This window comes from Megalops cyprinoides, chromosome 9 (assembly GCF_013368585.1).
Source record: "Megalops cyprinoides isolate fMegCyp1 chromosome 9, fMegCyp1.pri, whole genome shotgun sequence".
NCBI lineage: Eukaryota > Metazoa > Chordata > Actinopteri > Elopiformes > Megalopidae > Megalops > Megalops cyprinoides.
Genome location: NC_050591.1, coordinates 35,991,960 through 36,012,301, shown reverse-complemented (window position 1 = coordinate 36,012,301; position 20,342 = coordinate 35,991,960). Strand labels below are relative to the sequence as shown.

The window sequence follows — 20,342 nt, the reverse complement described above, 5'->3', positions numbered from 1 at the left end:
CATAAAAGTCGGTGGCAGCTAGCCACTGAAGTCATTATTTTCCCACCATTTTAAAAATGAGCAAAAATATAAAATGAATTCCTCGTTCTCATGGAGAGTGGAACGGCAGAATGTAATTGAACAACTTTTTGTGTTTCATTCAAATACTGTATATTGACTCTGTAAATGGCAACTTTAAATGATGTGCCGCCAAAATTAACATCACAGGAGCGCCCAGTAACGAACCATGTCTCTGCACTTGTTCTCCTACGGCGGAAACATTAGCCATTATCTCCAGAATGCAGAGCAACATTTGATCATTGTTTGATTCATTTATAAATGCTTTCATGTCGCGCCATTTACCATGACAAATTATCTTGAGTGTCCACAATCAGCAAGACATGAGTCATATTTATATTTGCCAGATGATCAACTGTTCCCTGGCTGCCACCTGTTCAAGACCAGACATGGTCACACGTTAAGATTTTAACATTAATACAACGGCAAAGTCCCTTTACGCATCAAATTAAAAACATGCCAATCATAAACTGGCAGGTTTTGGTTAGTTTGGCCCTCTGATAGAAAATGATAAGTTATGATTATTGCAGGCTCGCAGTAAAGGAGCTAGGGTCACTGAAGCCTAAATTACAACTGTCTGTCTACCACCCTGCTCAGCATCACACATTTCAAGCCCTGTCAATCAAACCTGGTAGACCTGTGATTCCAGTCATGTCCCTGCGTAGATTACAGCAGACAGAGGTCAGGGACTCTCCCTGCGGTCTCAGACCAATCCCTGCAGCTGCCTGAGAGAGAGACAGGCTGAATGAGACAGTCACTGACTGTGGAGGTGGGGACGTGTGGAGTGGGATCTGTTCATGTGTCTGCACATGGAACTACGTGCCAGGAAAACTGAGATGATGGGCTTTAATTTATGCACAGCGTTACCAGAGTTCATTCTCTATATCCTTGAGCCTGTGTAGGCGAACGTACTGGAGGTCCAAAGGGTTAATTAATTCTCCGTGAGGTGCATCTGCGATCAGAATAACAGTGCATTCATAACCTATTTCTGATTTTCTTATTTCTGTCTTACTGAGACATTCGGCCTGATGTTCTAAATTAAGTATTTTTTCCAGATTTTTAAATTAATTCAATGTCATGAGATGTAATGGTGTTAGGACTAACACAGCCCACAGTCAGAAAAATGATTGAATTTCAGTTATTAGATTCAATATTCACGTGCCAAAGTTGCAACTTTAGTTTTTTACTGTAACTGAAATCTCACTGCTAAGAAATGTGTTGCCACTTTTAAAACCCGTAGAGAGATAATGAAGTACAGTCTCCACATTATAATGTTTATCACATTATTGTTTAAAAATAAGCTCCATATGATCATCCACACTCCAGCTAAATTAAGCCAGAAATAATACAAGAATAAGTTTCTGTTGGAAAGAAGTAGTATTTATAGTGTGTTGACGTAAGTTAGCATAAATATAAAGTACCTGATTAGTGAAGTATGGAACATCTACAAATTAAAAAAGAATGAGTAATTTCTAACCACAATAAACAACCACCGAGTCTGCCAAAGACGTAAAGTTATGAAACATCAACTGGATTCCGGTGAGTGTATCTTTAAAATGTAACTTCCAGATTCTATACAGCCCACTAACCACATGCTGCCCAAAGTAAACCCACACACAATACTGTGTGAATTAACAAAGTGGTGAATTCACAGGTCTAGTCAGAAAAATAACAAATTCAGACTGGATTAATAATAATAACAGATTGGCGAAAGGCACTATATAAGAACAATCTCTATACCCTGTGTGCACGTGTGTGTCTGTGTGTGTGCACGTGTGTGTAGAGGGGAGAGGGGTGGAATAATTTCAGTCAAAACCAAAGTACAGCTTTCACTTTTTGAATGATCTGTCTTTTGGGATTGTCCTCACCAAAAAATAATAAGTGCACTTACTATGCAACATAACGTACAGAAATTACACATAACAGGAATATGAAGCCAGGTGTTGCTGAAGTGTTTATTGTGAGGGCCCAGTTTTTGGGACTTTCCTAATATGTAATGATATCCATAGCTAGTTTTACAGTTGATACTCGATATGTAATTAGTTGAAATCCATACAGTTGCCAAAACATTTCTGACCTAGTTACTGGAAATGGGGCAGACTCGCTATGGCTACTGAAGTCCATGTGTTCTCCTTCTTCTGTGTTTCTCTGTGAGTGAGTGAAGAGAACACCTCATTTAGAAACACAGACATTTTCAATATTTCAATATTTCAATTCATTTCCTTATCAATATTTCAGTTCACATTTGGGACACTTCTTCAGAAAATACACCTTGGTTGGTTATGTCAAACACACCTTTGACATAACCAACCCACTCTCCCTCCCTTCAAACTCCGTACTAGTTTATCTGTGAATCTCTTTCACTGGTCCCACTTCACATAAAAACTGGTCCCAGCCCCAATACCTGTTTACACATATCATACATATTTACAATCTACATAGTTACAAAGGAATTACAATTTAAAACCATGGCGTGGGTCATTACGCTTGTGTGGTGAACTCAGTAAGTATGTGTCCAGTCAATAGTATGTCCATACAGTGTTAATGCAGAAGTGGTACAGCTGCTCAGTGTAAAGTGGGTTCAAAAAAAACCTAACAACTTTCGATTTGACCTTTGAACTTTTGATTTTACATTCTAAAATCCTTTAAATCCAATGCAGTCAAAAAAAAAAGATCACAAAACTGAGCACAGCACTGAGCACAGAACAGCTCTCAGCCTCTTCATGCGACCGTCTCACTATAAGCAACAAAAACAGGTTCCACTCCACAGTGCTTTATTACACACTCCAGTATATGTTCTGAGTTCGTTTTGCGATGGCCCTCATCTTGATTGGCTAACACATCTTCAGTCTGTATAGCTGGATATCCACTGAAGCAACTCAGGTAGAGTACCTGCTAAAGAGACCTAGAGCTGTGCCTGGCTCGAGGTGCGAACCTTGCAAACATTGAGGTTACAGACTCAGCTTCATCTGTGAGTTCCGCTGGTCACTGCAGATTAGCTCCCTCTCAAATTAGCAGGATATTGGGAGAAACACACTGGATTATGGATTACAGACCGCTCTGTAGTGGTATTAATATTTATTTGTATATATTTGGCAGGCACCTTCACACCGGGTGATTACAGAGTACTATACAATACAGAGCAGAACAGAAATTTAAATAAGCAAATATGAATACGGCTCAAAGCATATAACAGCCTAAATGGCTATGCAAAGCCTTCTGATTCAATTACAGCACAAATCCCTAACAGTAAGCACCGTGTGTTTACGCAGGTGTAAATCTCACAGGCCTGCATAGCTGTGCAAAGGATCTAAACTGTACAGTAGGCAAGAACACACTGTGGGACTGCACAAGCGTCATGACAACTGCACGCCTCCAAGTTAGAGTTTCGGCATTTCATTTTCCTTGAAGTGGGTTTTATGGAGCATTCATACCACACTTACAGTGTCAGTGTACAATAAACATTACGAGCAGCCCACAACCACTGACACAAGGTTATGAAGCATGTAATGATAAGTAGTTAAGAAAATGGTGGCATTACAACATTCTATGTCACATGCTTTATCATGTAAAAAAGATGTAGCTGAACAGCTGGTTACAATATGTATGAACTCTTATGATGCATTATGTAGATCTTATAAAGGTGTTATCAACTCCTTTTGAAGTGTCGCTATATATATAAATAAGAGAAAGAGAGTTTGATTTTTTCTGTTCAGGGCTGTTCAGGTGCAGGATAAGTTGTCAAGAGGCTTGATCACCCTTGAAGGACCACTGACAGGGCAGAAGATGCTGATGGAAGCTGGACAGATGCCACGGTGACAGAGGATAATTTATTGCCCTGCTAATCACATCACGAGCCCTTTATGAGATCACAACCAGGGGGAGATCAGCATAGCCTCACAGAGTCATTACTGTTAGCACGGCCATTTTCTTAATGGAAACACAGTGACCCAGAGGGGTTTGTGTGGGCGGTCTGTAATGAAGGCGTATTTTCGGATCTCAACGAGACAGGTCATATTTGCGGTTCATCATGCGAGCTTCTCCACAATCGGGCGTGTGACTCCTTTACTAAGTGTTCCTATTTATTCACTCACAGTAGTGTTCCCTACACTGTTTAATGAAGTGCTTAAAAGCTATTCAAAAGACTATTACAGAAAAAAAAATCTCCGCTCAACTTAATCAGAATTTCAGACACCAGACACCCGTTTCTTTATTAAAACGGTAATGCACAATAAAATAAAATAAAATAAAACTCCCAGGTTTATTGAAAACGTGACTAACTAAGTACAAATTAGGTGTAACACACCAAGGTCAAATGGCGGCCAATTACAGCCTGAATGCAATTGATCGTCCCACAAAGCCCTGGGATGTGCCAGCACCTCCCGCAAAACGGCTGTTGCCACTGATCGTTCCGGCTGCCCCATCAGTTGTGAATACAGGATGGTTATTAATGGAAATCATGGCTGAGGGGAACAAAATGGGCAGTGGGGCAAAGCAACCCCCCCCCCCCCCCCCCCCGCATGTTCTGAGGCACCATACAGCACAGGGGAACTCTGCATCACAGCATCCCGAGAGGATGAATTCACAAGTGTCCCTGCCCGAGGGCCACAGTGAAGTGTTTTCAACATACCCAGCTCATTTATTCTGCTGATAACTATCAAATGTTTTCATTATCCATCCATGTATTCATATGCATGTGTAATCTGCTCTATCTAGTTTAGTATTTTTTGGCAAAATACACTGCAGCTTTGCTGGTTTTATGCTTTATGTTTTCTTGCCTCATTTACAGGAGAATTAACTTGGGCTATAGATATACTTAGGTCTAAAGCTGGGACCAATGAAAACACAGCGATATCCGGGTGAGAGGACCAACCGAAATGCTCAGGAAGCTCGCAGTCTGAGCCGGCGCCGTCAGCACGCCGTGACGCTGTGGAGGGTGGGCTGAAGGACAGCGGGGGCAGATCCGCAGCCGAACGGCCGACTCGGCGCAGTGAAGGTCACCTCGGACGCGAGTTGTGCGCTGACACGTCTGTGCAGGCGGACGCTGCAGTCAACCCTGTGACTCACACCTCACCGCTGCCTCACACCCACCAGCTGAAAACCCGGCCACTCAGTGTCCTGGGCATCTACACCAGACTGATTCATTGTAGTATCACCGTTCAGTTCACTTCTCAGCAAATGCCTGAAGCAGCCTTTTCCTGTTATGAATGTGATGAATTTAAGTGGTTGTAATGTTATGAATTTATGTGGGTGGAGCAATGTCGGTTAGACACTTTGATCAAAGGTAAAAACTGAATCTCTGTGATTGGGATTCGAACTGGCAATCTCTTGGTAGCAAGTTCAGATTTCTAGCCACTTTAGTGTGAGGTTGTGATGGTTTTCCGAAAACAGCAGGTCTTGCTTCTTCAGATGTAGGAGGTAAAAAAACATGACTGGTTTTTCAAGGGACATTCTGTCATGCTATGCCTCTGAAACAATCTGGTTTCTGGTAGATAGTGAAACTCCAAGAAATAGATCATGAAACCTGACAGGGTTTCTGTCCAATTAACACAAGGTAGACTCCATATTGTTGCAGACTTACTGTCTATGTTCTGTGTTGTTACTATATAACTCTCTGGAAGCTGTCACAGAGAGAAAACCAGCTCAGGCTGACACAAAATAAAGAGAGAGAGAGAGAGAGAGAGAGAGAGAGAGAGAGATGGTGGTATAAGAGAGAAAGAATAAGAGGGAGAGGAGAGAGAAAGGAAGGAAGAAAGAGAGGGGATGGCGATGGCAAACAGACTTCGGGAAAGAAGGGGAAGAGGAGAGAGAGAGAGAAAGGAGAGGGATGGGGAGAAAGAGTGGGGGATGGTGGTTAGGGAAAAAAGACTCGGAGAAAGAGGAAGAGGAGAGAGAAAAGGATGAAGCATGAGATGGAGAGAGAGTCTGTCTGAAAAAAAAAAAATTACACTGGCAGGCCATTATAATTCATTATAAGTACTCTAGATTGCACAAATTTTAAATCTAATGCTTTGAAAGGGTCATTGATTTACTTCACTAGTGCTATTCTTGACATGCTATTAAATTAAACAAGAAACCACAAAAAAATGCTTTTCAGGGCATGAGGGAATGTTTGATTTGTTTAGGGTATTTTTTGACTGACAGGAACACTGTGGACACGGCCTCTGAGCAGGGGAGGCGTCGAATGGCCAAATGGATTTCCAAATAGAGGTCCCTCGCTCCCTTGTTTGGCTTCCACATTAAAATCTACACTTGATATGTGTGTGTTACAGTGATATGTGACACAGCATGTGTTTGGGCCAATAAGACCATGTTTGTCACATTATGACCCCATCATGCAAGATTTGAAGAGTGCAAAGGTCAATGCAGAATCTGAAGGTATACAACAGGCAGCTTAAGGGAAATTCAAGTATGTATCAGTGTACATTTGCCATGAGCAATATACCACCATACCGTGTGGCTAAGCCAGTTCTGATTCACATTTCTATAATAAACCTGTAAATGAGCATATTTCAATTTGCATTACATTATTGTCATTTAACACACACTCTCATCCAGAGTGACTTACATAGGTTACACGTTTACAAGCTATCCATTTATACAGCTGTGGGTTAAGTACCTTGCCCAAGGGTACAGAAGCATTGCCCTGGCGGTGAATCAAACCAGCAACCTTTTGGTTACATGCCCTGCTCATTACCACTACGCTACACTACCATGGAGGATGGAGCACACTGCCTGAGGAAGACGTAAGCCAAATGTGTTGTGTGAATTCTAGTGCAGACAGAGCATTGATCACTGGCTTCACTCAGTCACAGTTCCCTGGTTCTGTATTCCAAACTCAGTGAGTGAACACCAACACTAACTCTGCACACATGCACACGCTCTCCTTCTGATGCTTTTTTCCCCTCATTTAACTATGTTGTGTAAATCTTATATAAAACACATTTTAAAAATGTTTGAATGTATACAGTATCTGAACTTGCTTGTACACAGAATTAGCAGAATTAGCTGGGTGAAAACTTAGCTGTAGAAAATATTTATTTTACCAGCTTCCGTCTTATTTTCTCTCTGTGTATCTGTGTATCTGACAGCTTCTCTCTAATCTCCTACGGTGGTTTCCATTTGGAACAAACAGAAACAGAAAACCCTGGATGAAGACATCTAGATGTGACAGTGGCAATTCCATTTTAACATGATACATTTTTAAAGGATCTTCCTCTTTTTGCTATCGGTCCTGTTTGCCTTCAGGCCCTTACAGACTGCCTGCTGCCATGAATCCTAAGATCTCTGACACACCTCTCTTAGTGAGACCTGCTGCAGCCTGGTCACCCTTCTACTCCGCAAATCCCATTCATCTTCTGATGCTGACATTTGTGTAATATCAGCATTAAAACCATTAGCCTCTTTTTTTTACAGCTTTCTTTCAAAGTCTTTTTCATTGGCTGGCCTCTGTTGAAAGCGATCAGCACCACATATACAAATGCTAATAAACAATATTACATACACCAAAGACAAAAGACACCATTTAGGATCAAAATGATATCTAGACTCTGTGGAGATATAATAAATGAATTACAATGGATTTTTCTTTCTTTTTTCTTGAGGCAGCACTGCCATATTAATTGCAAAATGGCATGCCCTTTTAATCTTAAAACCAAGACTTTTAAAAACACTGAATAATTTATGCTCCAAAACAATAGTGTAAAATGAATCATTCACAAAAATCGCAATTCACAAATGAATAGCATCAAAGGAAAAGCCATTATCGAAGAGTAATTATAGCATAACTAGAGAGCTGGCTGTATCCTTTGACAATAGGATTTTGTTCCATCAGCTGTGAAAAAAAGCAGCTCAACATCAGGACACAACATCAAAGCATGATGTAAGAGGAAAGAAAGAAAAAAGAAAAAGGCTTCTCAATTAGGGAGCAAAAAAACCATTCCTCATTGATCTGTCTGCCAACAGGGAGGCGCGGTATGAGATCTGAGCAGATAGGAAGTGAAAAGGACACTCAACAGGAAGGAGAATAAATCTTTGTCCCATTTAGGTCCATCTATATACAGCATCAGACAATCACACAACAGATCAAGGAACCTGTCCATTGCCTCTGCATTTCAACAAAGCATGTAAAGCTGCCAAAAGTAACACAAAAGACATTTTCTTTTTAAGGATTTTGGGCTAACTGTCTAAAAACCTTCTAAAAATGCTGCTCTGTTTTTCTCGGAAGCCCCTGGGGCGAGTGCAATTAGAACAGAAAGTACCTTTATTGCCTTTTCAGGAATTCATCACACTTTCACGCTGCCTGCCCAAAGTTATTCCACACAAAGAACAAAACACAGAAACAAGTATACTATGATATGTGCTTCGAAATACACAGAAGGGGAGCACAGACACATATTCACAACCAGACTGAACCGATTTAGGGTTAATTTAAACAAATAAAACATGTTTAAAATGAGACCAATTTAGAATAAAAAATGGTAAAAAGGTATTGTAAATTGTAAAAGGGTGACCGCAGCTGAAGTGGAATACTGTTCTACTTTTCAACATGAACACGTTGAGCACACTTGGATTTTAGCTTGGGGTGCTACATATTGATAATGAGACAGCTGAAGTATCAATTCACCACACAGAAAATTACAAAGAAGCAACACTGTGGTATGCTGCTCTCCCTCACGGGTGAGCCAATCAGACTCAAGCATAAGTTTTGAATGCTGTGTGTTTATGGCCATAAAAGACTCAGAGCATCTAATCAAGCAGACCCAAGCATTTGACACTGGCATGTCCTAGGGAAAGGTGAAAACACACATATAAGATAATGAAGCCAAATACCATCACACCTTTAGCATGGTGAGGTCACTGTTTTGGGCCAGATCAGAGAGACAGTTTTGCAGTTTGAAATATAACACTGAAACAGTTTCATGGATCAAGAGAAGAAGGTACTGCCGACACATTAAGGGAGCCAGCACAGAGGGAGACAGACAGATCTCCTAGAGATAAAACAGTGGAAAAGAACATCAATATCACTGAATTTAATAAATTGTCTCATTACCTTATTAAATGGGATAAAAGTCTTTTATTAGTAATGTGATTCATTTCGCAATATTGATAAATACCATTAAACATAATAAGATCTTACTAATGCTTAACTTCCTTATTAAATAATGCCTGCTGGTCTTAAGATGATTCAAAAGCCTACAGTGGAAGGCCGAAAAAGGCAGTTGGCTAGAAAAAACATCATAAAACCAAGCAACCGAATGGATCAACAGATCCAGGCAATAACATTTTCGGATAAAGACGTAAACAGACTCAAATGCTTCAGGCAAATAGGTTGCCTATTATTCTTGCACAGCATCTTAGACCTGTCTTATTGGCTGCAGTTAGGGGGAGAAAATTGATGACCGTGTGGGAAAACAGCGCTGGTTTTGGGCAGGAGGAACAGCAGCAATGGACACCTCTCTCTGTCCGTGATATTATCAGAGAGGCTGCCGGTGTGACCGAGAGCACAGCACCCATGTCATCCAAGGCCACGAGCAGCCGCAGGGCGTCTGAGCAGGAAATGCAATTATTGGAGAGATCCATTCCAAGAGCCCCCCTGTCATGACTGCATGACTTATCACTCCGGGGTCCCAGGCTACTCCCAGTAGCCCACTACGCCTCCAGTGGTGTCTCAGCCACCGCCAGTGCTCGGTGTGTGTGTGTGTGCGTGTGTGTGTGTGTACCGTGTGTCACCGAGCACCCACACACACAACCCACTGGAGGGAGAAGGGGAAACAGCCACAGAGAAGACACATGACCTAACCCTCAGGCAGGCACACGGCGATGAAAGCGTTATTGACTCCCGTCTTGACTGATGTCTCTGTAAATGTCAGCACAGAGGCAAATCAGGTCAGGTATTGACAGGGTGGAATTTGATCGGCCGTTTAATGTTTGTGGATTGAGTGAAATATGAAGAGCGGCGGACTCTCGAAGTCAGGTGAGCCACAAGGTGGGATCTGCGGTACTTACACATCTATCAAAACTGCACAAGTCTCAGTAGGGTCTGCCAGATCTTTACCTTGAAGGACTCAAGTCAAGACAGAGAAAACACTGATGTTCTCTACACTTCATGCCGTTTTCAGTTAAACATACTGATATTAAGCAGAACCCACTAAACTATTCTACTGTACTGTAGACACAAGGCATTGTTTACACACATACATGATAACAACAGAAATGCCCTACTCTGGAACTGACCATAGGCTACCAGTGGCGTGTACGTTCCTGCATTTCACAGCAGGAAAATGACAGAATAAGCTGCACTCCTTGGCACAAGTGAGGAAAGGAATTTAAATGGTGACACATCTCACAGATTTAAATTGGTTTTTAGAGCTCGCTCTCATAATTCACAGATGCAAATGTATTCCAAAACTCCTGCACCTGAGTTCATCTCCCATCTAGCATTTTGTCAGGTTGAAACAGAGGGGAAAAGTAGAACCCCATATGAACACGCCTGGTTTATGAAGCGATAAGGTGCGAGTGTGTAAGAATGTATGCTATTAGGATTACTGTCACGACTGTGATACCTTCAGTAGGCACTGTATGAGGCAGTCAACCAATGAGAACACAGAAATTGAACTGTCTATTTGATTGGCTTTTTGAAAACAAAGTCCACATTGGGGCTTATTAGATTACTTAGTACTTGGAATAAGGACTACAACCTGCAGTCTCCTTATGCCAGTCCTGCCCACAATTCAGAGATATAGTGCTCTGCTGAGTGGATGAGCCTCGTGATGAACCAGCACGGAACCAATACCAATAAGGCATTGTGGTGGAGAAAGAAGGGGAGAGGTCCAATTGAGTTTACCACAAACAGCGCATGATCATTGCTGCATATACACTGATCAATACATCTACAGGAGCAAGTATAGGAGGATCAGTATTTTTTAAAGAAAATGCAATAAAGTTGAACGAAGACTGAACACAAGTTCAGCCTCACTGATATTACAGCAAGCATGTGTGTCCTGCTTCTAAATGGGTGGGGGACAGTGAGAAAATAAAAAACAGAGCTTTCTGGGTTACTGTTTCTGGCTGTTGCTTGTAGTCTGTGATTGAGAAGGGGCTACAGGGTGTACTTCATCCCCTAAGCACACCCCATCAACAATCAGGGCCAGAGCCGGGCCCAGGAAGCAGGTGATCGCTGCTGACCAGGAGACGGCGGCAAATCACTTTTTTATGGTATTAATTTTAAATTGTGTTACCAAAGCGCTCTTCTGTGGTAATTACTTGAGCCCACGTTTGAGCCCAAAAGTGCTCTTCTTCTTCTCCTGTGACAGATACTGTGTGTCGAACTACTGCAAACAGCTCTTGATGTCTGGAAACCCCGCTGCTGTGAACAGACAACACAGCCCCCTGCACAGGGCCGTACATGTGAGAGAGAAGATGGACAGAGACAGATAGGGAGGCAAGGATCGACAGAATGGGGTTGGGGGGGGGGGGGGGGGGGGGGGGGGGCTGGGGGATGGGGCAGGACGATCTCCTGGGTGGAACGGGGTCCGGCGCTGGAGTGCAGTATCCCCTGACCACGGCATGAATATTTAATGTGAGTGGAGGAGACGGCGTGGGGGGAGCTGACTGCACTCCATCGACAGGGAGGCTGCTGCTGGGGGCCGGGGGGGTGGGTGGGTGGAGCGGGGTGTAAGAAGAGACTGCGGGAGGAAGCAGACAGCCGAAGAGACGGGAAGGGGGTGGAGGGAGAGACAGAGAGAGAGAGAGAGAGAGAGAGAGAGACCCACTCCCCGCTCAGCTCAGACGGCCGCTGCCCGCACGGGCGGGGCTCTCTGAGTGACCTCGGAGCATCGGACGCTCGCACCGGCTGACCGACTCCCTGCTTGCTGCCTCCGACGAGACAAAAAAAAAACGCCCCCCAAGGAGTCTGTGCTGGGGGCAGACAGTTCTCTCGGCGCGCCGCAGACAAACTGGGTCTCTGAAGACAGCGGCACAGTTTGTTCTGCATCCCGCAGAAGCTCCACTTTTAAAAGTAGGCTTGTTACGTGTTACATAACACCGCCTGGAGTCAGGTGGACCAAGCTCACATCAGAGCACCTGCTCTGGAAGCTCATTTAAATCCACCGGTGATGCTCTCCGCAGATCAGCCAGCTGCTTGTATGTGCCTCTTTTATACACATTAGCCACAGTAATGATGGAGACTATCTAGCTGCAAGATGCAGACTCTCATTTCCTCATCTTATGGATGGAAGGTGGGGCTTGGAACGAAGGCCACGCCTTCCAGGTGAGTGGTGCACAGGTGAATGCTACCTGGAGAACCAAACCCCACACTGACAAAGAACAGAAAAAAAGACCATAGACAAAGTGGAAAGGCAGAAGTGGATATAGAAGCAAATGTTTCATGATGGCTACTGGCGGATATCCGTGCCCATCACTATTTAAAGTGGCTCTGCATGACTAACACCTGAACCTGTACTGTCACACATCAAATACCCCAGATGGCGGGAAGGAAAAGTCTCATGGTTTTGAGAGCTTGCGGAGCGAACCGAAATGAATCCTGGATCTGGCTATCCCGCTGTTTGACATATGGAGGTTGGACACGTTTGTGGGCCATGCAGCTTGCCTGGAGCTACAGGAATACTGCTACTGCCCATCAATTTCAATCAGAACGTGAGCCTGCCTTTCTGAGGGTCACAGACTGCATCTGAAACATAACCCAATTACTACGCCAAATAAATAAAAATAAACTGCATAATCTAAATGTGCAGTAGTACTAATAGTAGAGGAGTAAATAAAAATAAGTAGTAGTAGTAAATAAACAGTAGTCAATAAAAAGCTGTAATAAACATAAAGGAAAATAAAACAGTCAAAGAGATTCATCTCTTGGGATTGATGGTTATGAGGAAATTCATTTCCAATTCCAATTTAAAGTTTTGGGAGAACATCCGTATGCAACACCTTCCAAACGCACAGGAATCCAGAACAGGAAAGATCACGAAGGGGAGATTTTACAGGCTTTTTTCACATCTTAATCACCATTTTCTGCAGCGCCCTCTCCTTCTGCCACATGGCCTCTGAAAGGCAGCAAGGATGTGAGCTGCTGTAGCTGGGAAAATCAAAGGGAGGGGAGGACGATGCTGCTGTTCCTGCACATCATTTCACACACCGCTCTGACATCAGGCTCTCTTTACTGCTTTTGATTACTCCCGCCAATCTCCAATTATAATAACAATGATCATTCCGGTTAAATCAGAAGCAACGAAATCGCACGTACAGTAATCAGCATTCCGCTGTATAGCTGCACACAGCCATGTTTGTTTGAAATGAGTTTAAATCTGCTTGTTTGAGAAAATCAAGGGCTTATTGTTCGGTAATGAGCTATGTAAAGGTACTGCACTGACATGTGCTGTGCATTCCTTCATCAGCCCTCCTTCCACAGAGCCAACACCTACACACCTGAAGAAGACCTGCTTCACTCAGCGCCTACACCTACACACCTGAAGAAGACCTGCTTCACTCAGAGCCTACACCTACACACCTGAAGAAGACCTGCTTCACTCAGAGCCTACACCTACACACCTGAAGAAGACCTGCTTCACTCAGAGCCTACACCTACACACCTGAAGAAGACCTGCTTCACTCAGAGCCTACACCTACACACCTGAAGAAGACCTGCTTCACTCAGCGCATACACCTACACACCTGAAGAAGACCTGCTTCACTCAGAGCCTACACCTACACACCTGAAGAAGACCTGCTTCACTCAGCGCATACACCTACACACCTGAAGAAGACCTGCTTCACTCAGAGCCTACACCTACACACCTGAAGAAGACCTGCTTCACTCAGCGCCTCCAGCAAAAGCTGCTCGTCAGTAATGTCTGAAGAGCTCTTACCCTTCTCTCAGCCAGAGAAGCCTCATTCCTTACAATGCAATTGAGCAATAATAATAATGATAGCAGTTATCATATGAATTTTCCGTACTGTATCTTATCCCCATTGTAAAGTATTCCTCACAGGAGTGGAGCAACACTTAAGATGGAGACCTTTCTTCAGTGCACTCTTTCTTTATTATATGCAAATAAAAACACCCTGGCTCCTCATTCTGCAAAGGGAGGCAATATCCCCACATCCTTCAGCCAGCATCACCGCTGGCCCCACCCTGGGACGGGGGGGGGGGGACCTGAAGGACACCAAGCCTGAGGTGTCCCTGTATCTGGGCTGATGTGAACAAGCTGTTATATCCCCAGCTATGAAGCCCATGACTCTACCATGAAGAGGCAACCTAAAAAGTCAAACTGTGGGTGTGTGTTTATGTATGAGAGAAAGAGAAATTAGGTGTGTGTGTGTGTGTGTGTGTGTGTATTAATTCTGAAAGTCCAGTCTGGATCATTGCCACTATTACACAGATTACTTCTATCCCATGTTTAAATGTTATTGATTACAGAGAGTATTAAACACTGTGTGTTCACATGCACTAGAACACATAACTCATATGGCATCTCTGCGAATTCCACCACTAATTCTATAAGTAATACATAAATTCAATCACTTTTTTAAGATGACCACAGAAAATGGAATGAGTTTGCAACTGACATCTAAGCACCTGATCGCTTCACAAAAGTTAAGCATAAAACCAAAATCCAAGTCAGCATTAAGTCCCACTATGTCCCACTCCATTACAGCCATGTCCAAACTCCTCATTCACATTCACTGAGCTCCCTTCTGGACTTGCTTCCCATTAATTCATATTCTATTTGAATAACATATAAATATGAGCTGGCAGACGGGTGAAATTAGCCACGGATCTTCACCATAGACACAATTAATCTGAGAATGGGGAGATTCAATCCCCCCTCCGTCACCGGGCACCCAGTGTACCAGACAATGTCAATACCAGACAAAAATATCTCTCACAGTTTGCTGAACTTCAGTTAAATATCACCATCCCCCTTACTTTGCCCTCGGATCCATAGGCAATCAGATCCATTTGAAATCTGACTGCCTCAGCTTCTCTCCCGGTACTCAAAACTCCCATGATTCCCATGAGGCGTACAAATGCCGGGCCCTCCTCCGCCGTGGAGGGAAACTCACTCAGCTGATTCGCTCAGCAGGGCATTCATCGGCGTTAAGCTTCCCGTTACGACCGCAGAATTACAAGATAAGAATGATGCCGGTCAGGAGGAGCTGAAGACCGGTTTGAAATCTGTTTCACCTCAGCCAACATGAATCCCGGTCTGATTTATGTAAAAATAACACTGGCACGGCAGACACAGTGTTTTATGACAAATTTTTTTTATGTTTTGAGTAATGCTTTGCCATCTCAGTGAGGAAGCTCTCTTTTTTCCCAGGGTCATCCTTCTTTTCATTCAGCAGGACAAAATAGCGTTCTTTAAACCCGTACCTGGGATGAATAGCCGAGCACGAGCGATGAAAAATAACCCACTTCAGCTGCAAGCTTCTGCTAGTACACTATATATTGCGATTGCAATAATTGAAAAATCATTTCCATTCATTTTAAAATTTACCGGGTGACCTTGAAATGTACACTGTAGGAAATGAGACAGGGTTGGCCCAGTGCTTCACAAAGAGCTGCAATAGCCAGCCTTTTGTCTGGCAATCCCTTTCGCTGTTTCTCAAAAAAACAGCTCCAGGCAAGGTAGTGACTGCTACACAGGAGCGCAACAAGAGATGTGAAAACCTGTTTTTTCTCCTCCCTTCACCAAGATCCACCTCTCACAACACCCCTAACAGCAGCGGGGGGGCGGTGGCATGCCAGCTGGACCCCCCACCCCCGCCCCCCTCACCACCTCTACTCATGCCAACCAATGACTGAGCTTCCAAAGGACGCCATGACCTGTTTCGGCGAGGCTCCCACTACTGGACACATCACGTCCAACGGTCGCCACCCCCTCAGAATCAAGGGGGCGGGGCTAAATGAGGATTCAACAAGTCCAGTCCAGACCCATCACCGTCCCCTGTCCTTCCCGACCTCCACAGAACCTGCCCTGGCTATCCCACAATCTTCAGGGCACTGAACGGGGGAGTCTTCCACCGTGTTTGAGAAGCGGAGAGACTGGCTCCAGTCCAGCGCGGTGCTGGCAGGGGAGAGAGAGAGAGAGAGAGCGTTCGCCAGCTGACAGCTTGAGACGGCCGCAATTCAGCAGAAGGACAGAACCTCCACGCCTGTCTTGGCTGAGAAGGGAGGAGAGAAGGGAGCATATGCACGCAGATGCATGAGTGACAGAACTGGGGGAGAGAGAGAGAGAGAGAGAGGGAGAGGGAGAGGGAGAGAGAGGGAGAGGAAGAGGGAGGGAGAGAGAGAGAGAGAGGGAGAGGGGGAGAGAGGGAGAGGGAGAGAGGGGGAGGGAGAGAGGGAGAGGGAGAGAGAGAGAGGGAGAGAGAGGGAGAGGGAGAGAGAGAGAGGGAGAGGGGGAGAGAGAGGGAGAGGGGGAGAGAGAGGGGAGGGAGAGAGGGAGAGAGAGGGGAGGGAGAGAGGGGGAGGGAGAGAGAGAGAGGGAGAGAGAGGGAGAGGGAGAGGAAGAGGGAGGGAGAGAGAGAGAGAGAGAGGGAGAGAGAGAGGGAGAGGGGGAGAGAGAGGGGAGGGAGAGAGGGGGAGGGAGAGAGGGGGAGGGAGAGAGGGAGAGGGAGAGAGAGAGGGAGAGAGAGAAGAGAGGGAGAGAGAGGGAGAGGGAGAGGGAGAGGGAGAGAGAGAGAGAGAGAGAGAGAGAGGGAGAGAGAGAGAGAGAGAGGGAGAGGGAGAGGGAGAGGGAGGGAGAGAGAGAGAGAGAGGGAGAGGGGGAGAGAGGGAGAGGGAGAGGGGGAGGGAGAGAGGGAGAGGGAGAGGGAGAGGGAGGGAGAGAGAGAGAGAGAGGGAGAGGGGGAGAGAGGGAGAGGGAGAGAGGGGGAGGGAGAGAGGGAGAGGGAGGGAGAGAGAGGGAGAGGGAGCGAGAGAGAGAGAGAGAGAGAGGGAGAGAGAGAGAGAGAGGGAGAGGGGGAGAGAGAGGGGAGGGAGAGACGGGGAGGGAGAGAGGGGGAGGGAGAGAGGGAGAGGGAGAGAGAGAGGGAGAGAGAGAAGAGAGGGAGAGAGAGGGAGAGGGAGAGAGAGAGAGAGAGAGAGAGGGAGAGAGAGAGAGAGAGAGGGAGAGGTAGAGGGAGGTAGAGAAAGAGCAGGAGAGAGGGAGAGGGAGAGAGGGGGGGGGGGGGGCTCCAGCCAGAAAGTAACACACTACACCCCACCAGGAGAACCAGCATCTCTGGGAAGAGCCACATTCCCAGAGGAGTGAGCCAAATGGAGCTGTATGTCCGGGTCATCCGTTAACTTCACTAATGACTGGATCGCTGGCAATTTTCCATTCAAAATGACTCATGCATGTTTGCGGGACCTCCTGACTCTGCGTTGAGGTTATCTTCGGGGTCCCCTGCCCCCCCGTATGGGGCCCCATGAGCTACAGAGCATTTTTATTTCAGAAACCGCGGACGGTGTTCCTGTTTGCCCCGCTCGTACATCGGTTGCTGCTGCTACACCTCTGGCTTTATCTGCATAGGGTCACAGAGTGCAGCAGCATTCAGTAAAATCATGCCATAGAATGAACCACGACCACCAGCCTCAAATTATGACATGTCTGTGAAATAAGTTCCTTTTATGGGTTTAAAGTGCATGACGTGTGACATTTTGCTGACAGGAAACCTGTGCTGGCTTATTAGTCATGATGCAGTTGGCCCTTCAACACATTAAGAATGCTTAAGCCTTTAACAGATTTTTTTGTTCGTTTTATAAATACCAGACATACACAAAATCAGCCATGAACAACAGTTTAGTAGCATGCGGCAGTGAGAACAGTACAAGCCACAGAAAACTGCAGCATTCCAAGAAATATGAGAAAACGCTCCCGCTGTAACACCTCGAGAATCTAATAACGACAGTAATTTCGTTTCACTGCGGCCGTTTCATGGAAGACCACAGATGCGCCACCCTCTGGACAGTAGTGGAAATGCAAGGTTAAGTAAGTCCATGAGGACTACATACAACCTTTCGCCACATGCACAGGGAACATGTACCACACCATAAAATATTTCACAATATAACCTGTCCATGAACTAGCCGTACCATCTTTCCAAGAAAAGACCGAATGTATATGGTCTTCAGATCATTAGCAGGATTCAACAAAATGCTTACATTCCTCTAATATAAGGATTCAGCCACTATCAATATTCCAAGACACTGCCATATGGAATTCTCAAATATGTATCAGATATGAAATATATATCGCATGCACACCAATTAAGACAAGATTTGCTTCATTTAGTAAAAGCGGTGAGTCTGCCACACCAAGCCGGTGCTTCCAGCATCCCGTTTCAAAACTATCTCAATGAAGAACACCTATTTATGGAATATAAAATAGTCCACTTTTAATTTGCTACCCATCAACGATACTGTACCAGGACGAATTCAACACAGAACGCACTTTCAACTTTACAGAATAAAGTTTCATCAATATTCCCCTCACTACTGCAGTATATTACATGGTCATGCTTGTCATAGTAGCCCAATATTTAACATGTCGCAAAACCAACAGCAATTATAAATTTATAAATGCTTCACGCCATTCTAATGCACACATCATACAATCATACATTGAAATAAATAAATTGACATGATCATCGAAGGACATAGTAATTACAGCGTTGCCCGCTTAATAATTACTACTATTATTACTACTTTCCAATTCCAGCAAAATAAAAAGTGTGAATGTCTACAGATTTCTGCAAAGCCTCATTATAGCAAAATATAAAACCCGAAAAGGAACCGCACTCAAGCAAACATCAAAATAAATTACTCTGAGTATTACATGATCTATGAACTGCAACCACTAAAGAACTTCCATAAAACGAATAACTGCACCTGCACCGAAAATTACTGACTACGGTGGTAATAAAAAAAGCAGATACCAAGCAAGAAAGAAGGAACAAGGTAATTGTAAGTTCAGCACTGAGCGGCATCAAATATCGCACTTCAACTCACCTTGAGCTGCCGTTCCTCTCGTGCTGAATACACTTGCTATCAAAGTGGCCACATACCAAATCATAGTACTATCGCCGACCAGAGAGAAACCTCATCATATCTCAAAGTGCCCCTTTCAGTAAATCTTTCATAGCCGAGCCCCTCTGACGGCGAACACACAATCTCCCGCTGACTCCCTTTTATTCATGCCCCGTGCACGTTTTCTTCAGCGCTCCCCTTCCCTCCCCTTCTTTCCGTTCGCATCCTCTCTCCGAGAGACAGGGCACCTGCACCGCCGAGCCGATCACTGTCTAGGCTATTTTGCGAAGCTACGGTGAAACCAAACATGGGAATTTAGCCATTCGGTCCGCCTCCGCTGGGTCGTCATTGGTTAGCGTGGGGCATTTGGGGGCGTGAATTGGTCCCTCCCCCCCCCCCCCCCCCCCCCCCCCCCGCACCCCCTCTGTCGGATGCCGGGAGGACAAGGCGAGCCTTGATTCAAGGTGAGTTGGAGCGTGCAGTTGCACGGGAGCCGCAGTATCATGCGCACTGACGGAGCCGCGTTAGCATCCTCAAGTCCCGTCGTGTCGCCGCGGCCCTGTGACAGCTAAGTCTACAATCACAAGGGGTCGGGAAGAGTGTTTCAGTGGAGCACTATTGTATTCATGAATTCAATTTACCTATGCTGATGTAAAACAAGGCGCAATGTGCATAGCAATTTATCAAAATCCATCCTGCGAAGTCTTATAGTGAACCCGAGTTTTAATTACACTTTAGGCAGTGCGCTTCATACTTGAAACTACTAACCACTGCTGGGACCAATGAAATTGAACCATGTTAGTATAGAGGTTGTGGAAAGGGATGCCACTGATACCTATAGCCCAATTTGGCGTTGTAAATGTAGACACGGTTTATTTTATCTCCCAAACCCGAGAAAACTTAAATCCATCTGCTTCCTTCTCCAAATGTACATTGCGTCATACTCAACCTGGAATCCAGAGTGAATCAAGGAGAAATGCACTTACAAGAGAAAAAAAATGTAAAGTATGTGAGGCGAATTCACGAAAATACCAAATGACTAGAAAGCGCATTCACATGTCGCTGGCTGTCATCGGCTCCTTTGTGTTTTAGGCATGACTTGATCGGATTACAACCAGGGTACATCCTGACGAAATCTCTGTGGGGTTTCTTACAATATGGCAGTGATGTAAAGCGTGTTCACGGCGCCGATGCCAGCGGCAGCCAGGGTGGGCTATTAAAAGTGAACGCGACAAGCAATTGTCGGCTGATACGT

General features: G+C 44.9%; 1 protein-coding gene across 1 annotated transcript in view; it reads right to left on the bottom strand.

Moving 5' to 3' along the window:
* igsf9ba (immunoglobulin superfamily, member 9Ba) overlaps positions 1-19,342 on the bottom strand; it is a 107,952-nt gene extending 88,610 nt beyond the window's left edge. The window contains exon 1 of the mRNA XM_036536738.1: positions 19,070-19,342. Within this exon, the coding sequence (XP_036392631.1) occupies positions 19,070-19,133 (64 nt within the window). The 5' untranslated portion in view covers positions 19,134-19,342. The remainder of the gene's footprint in view (positions 1-19,069) is intronic.
* Positions 19,343-20,342: the final 1,000 nt, after the last annotated feature.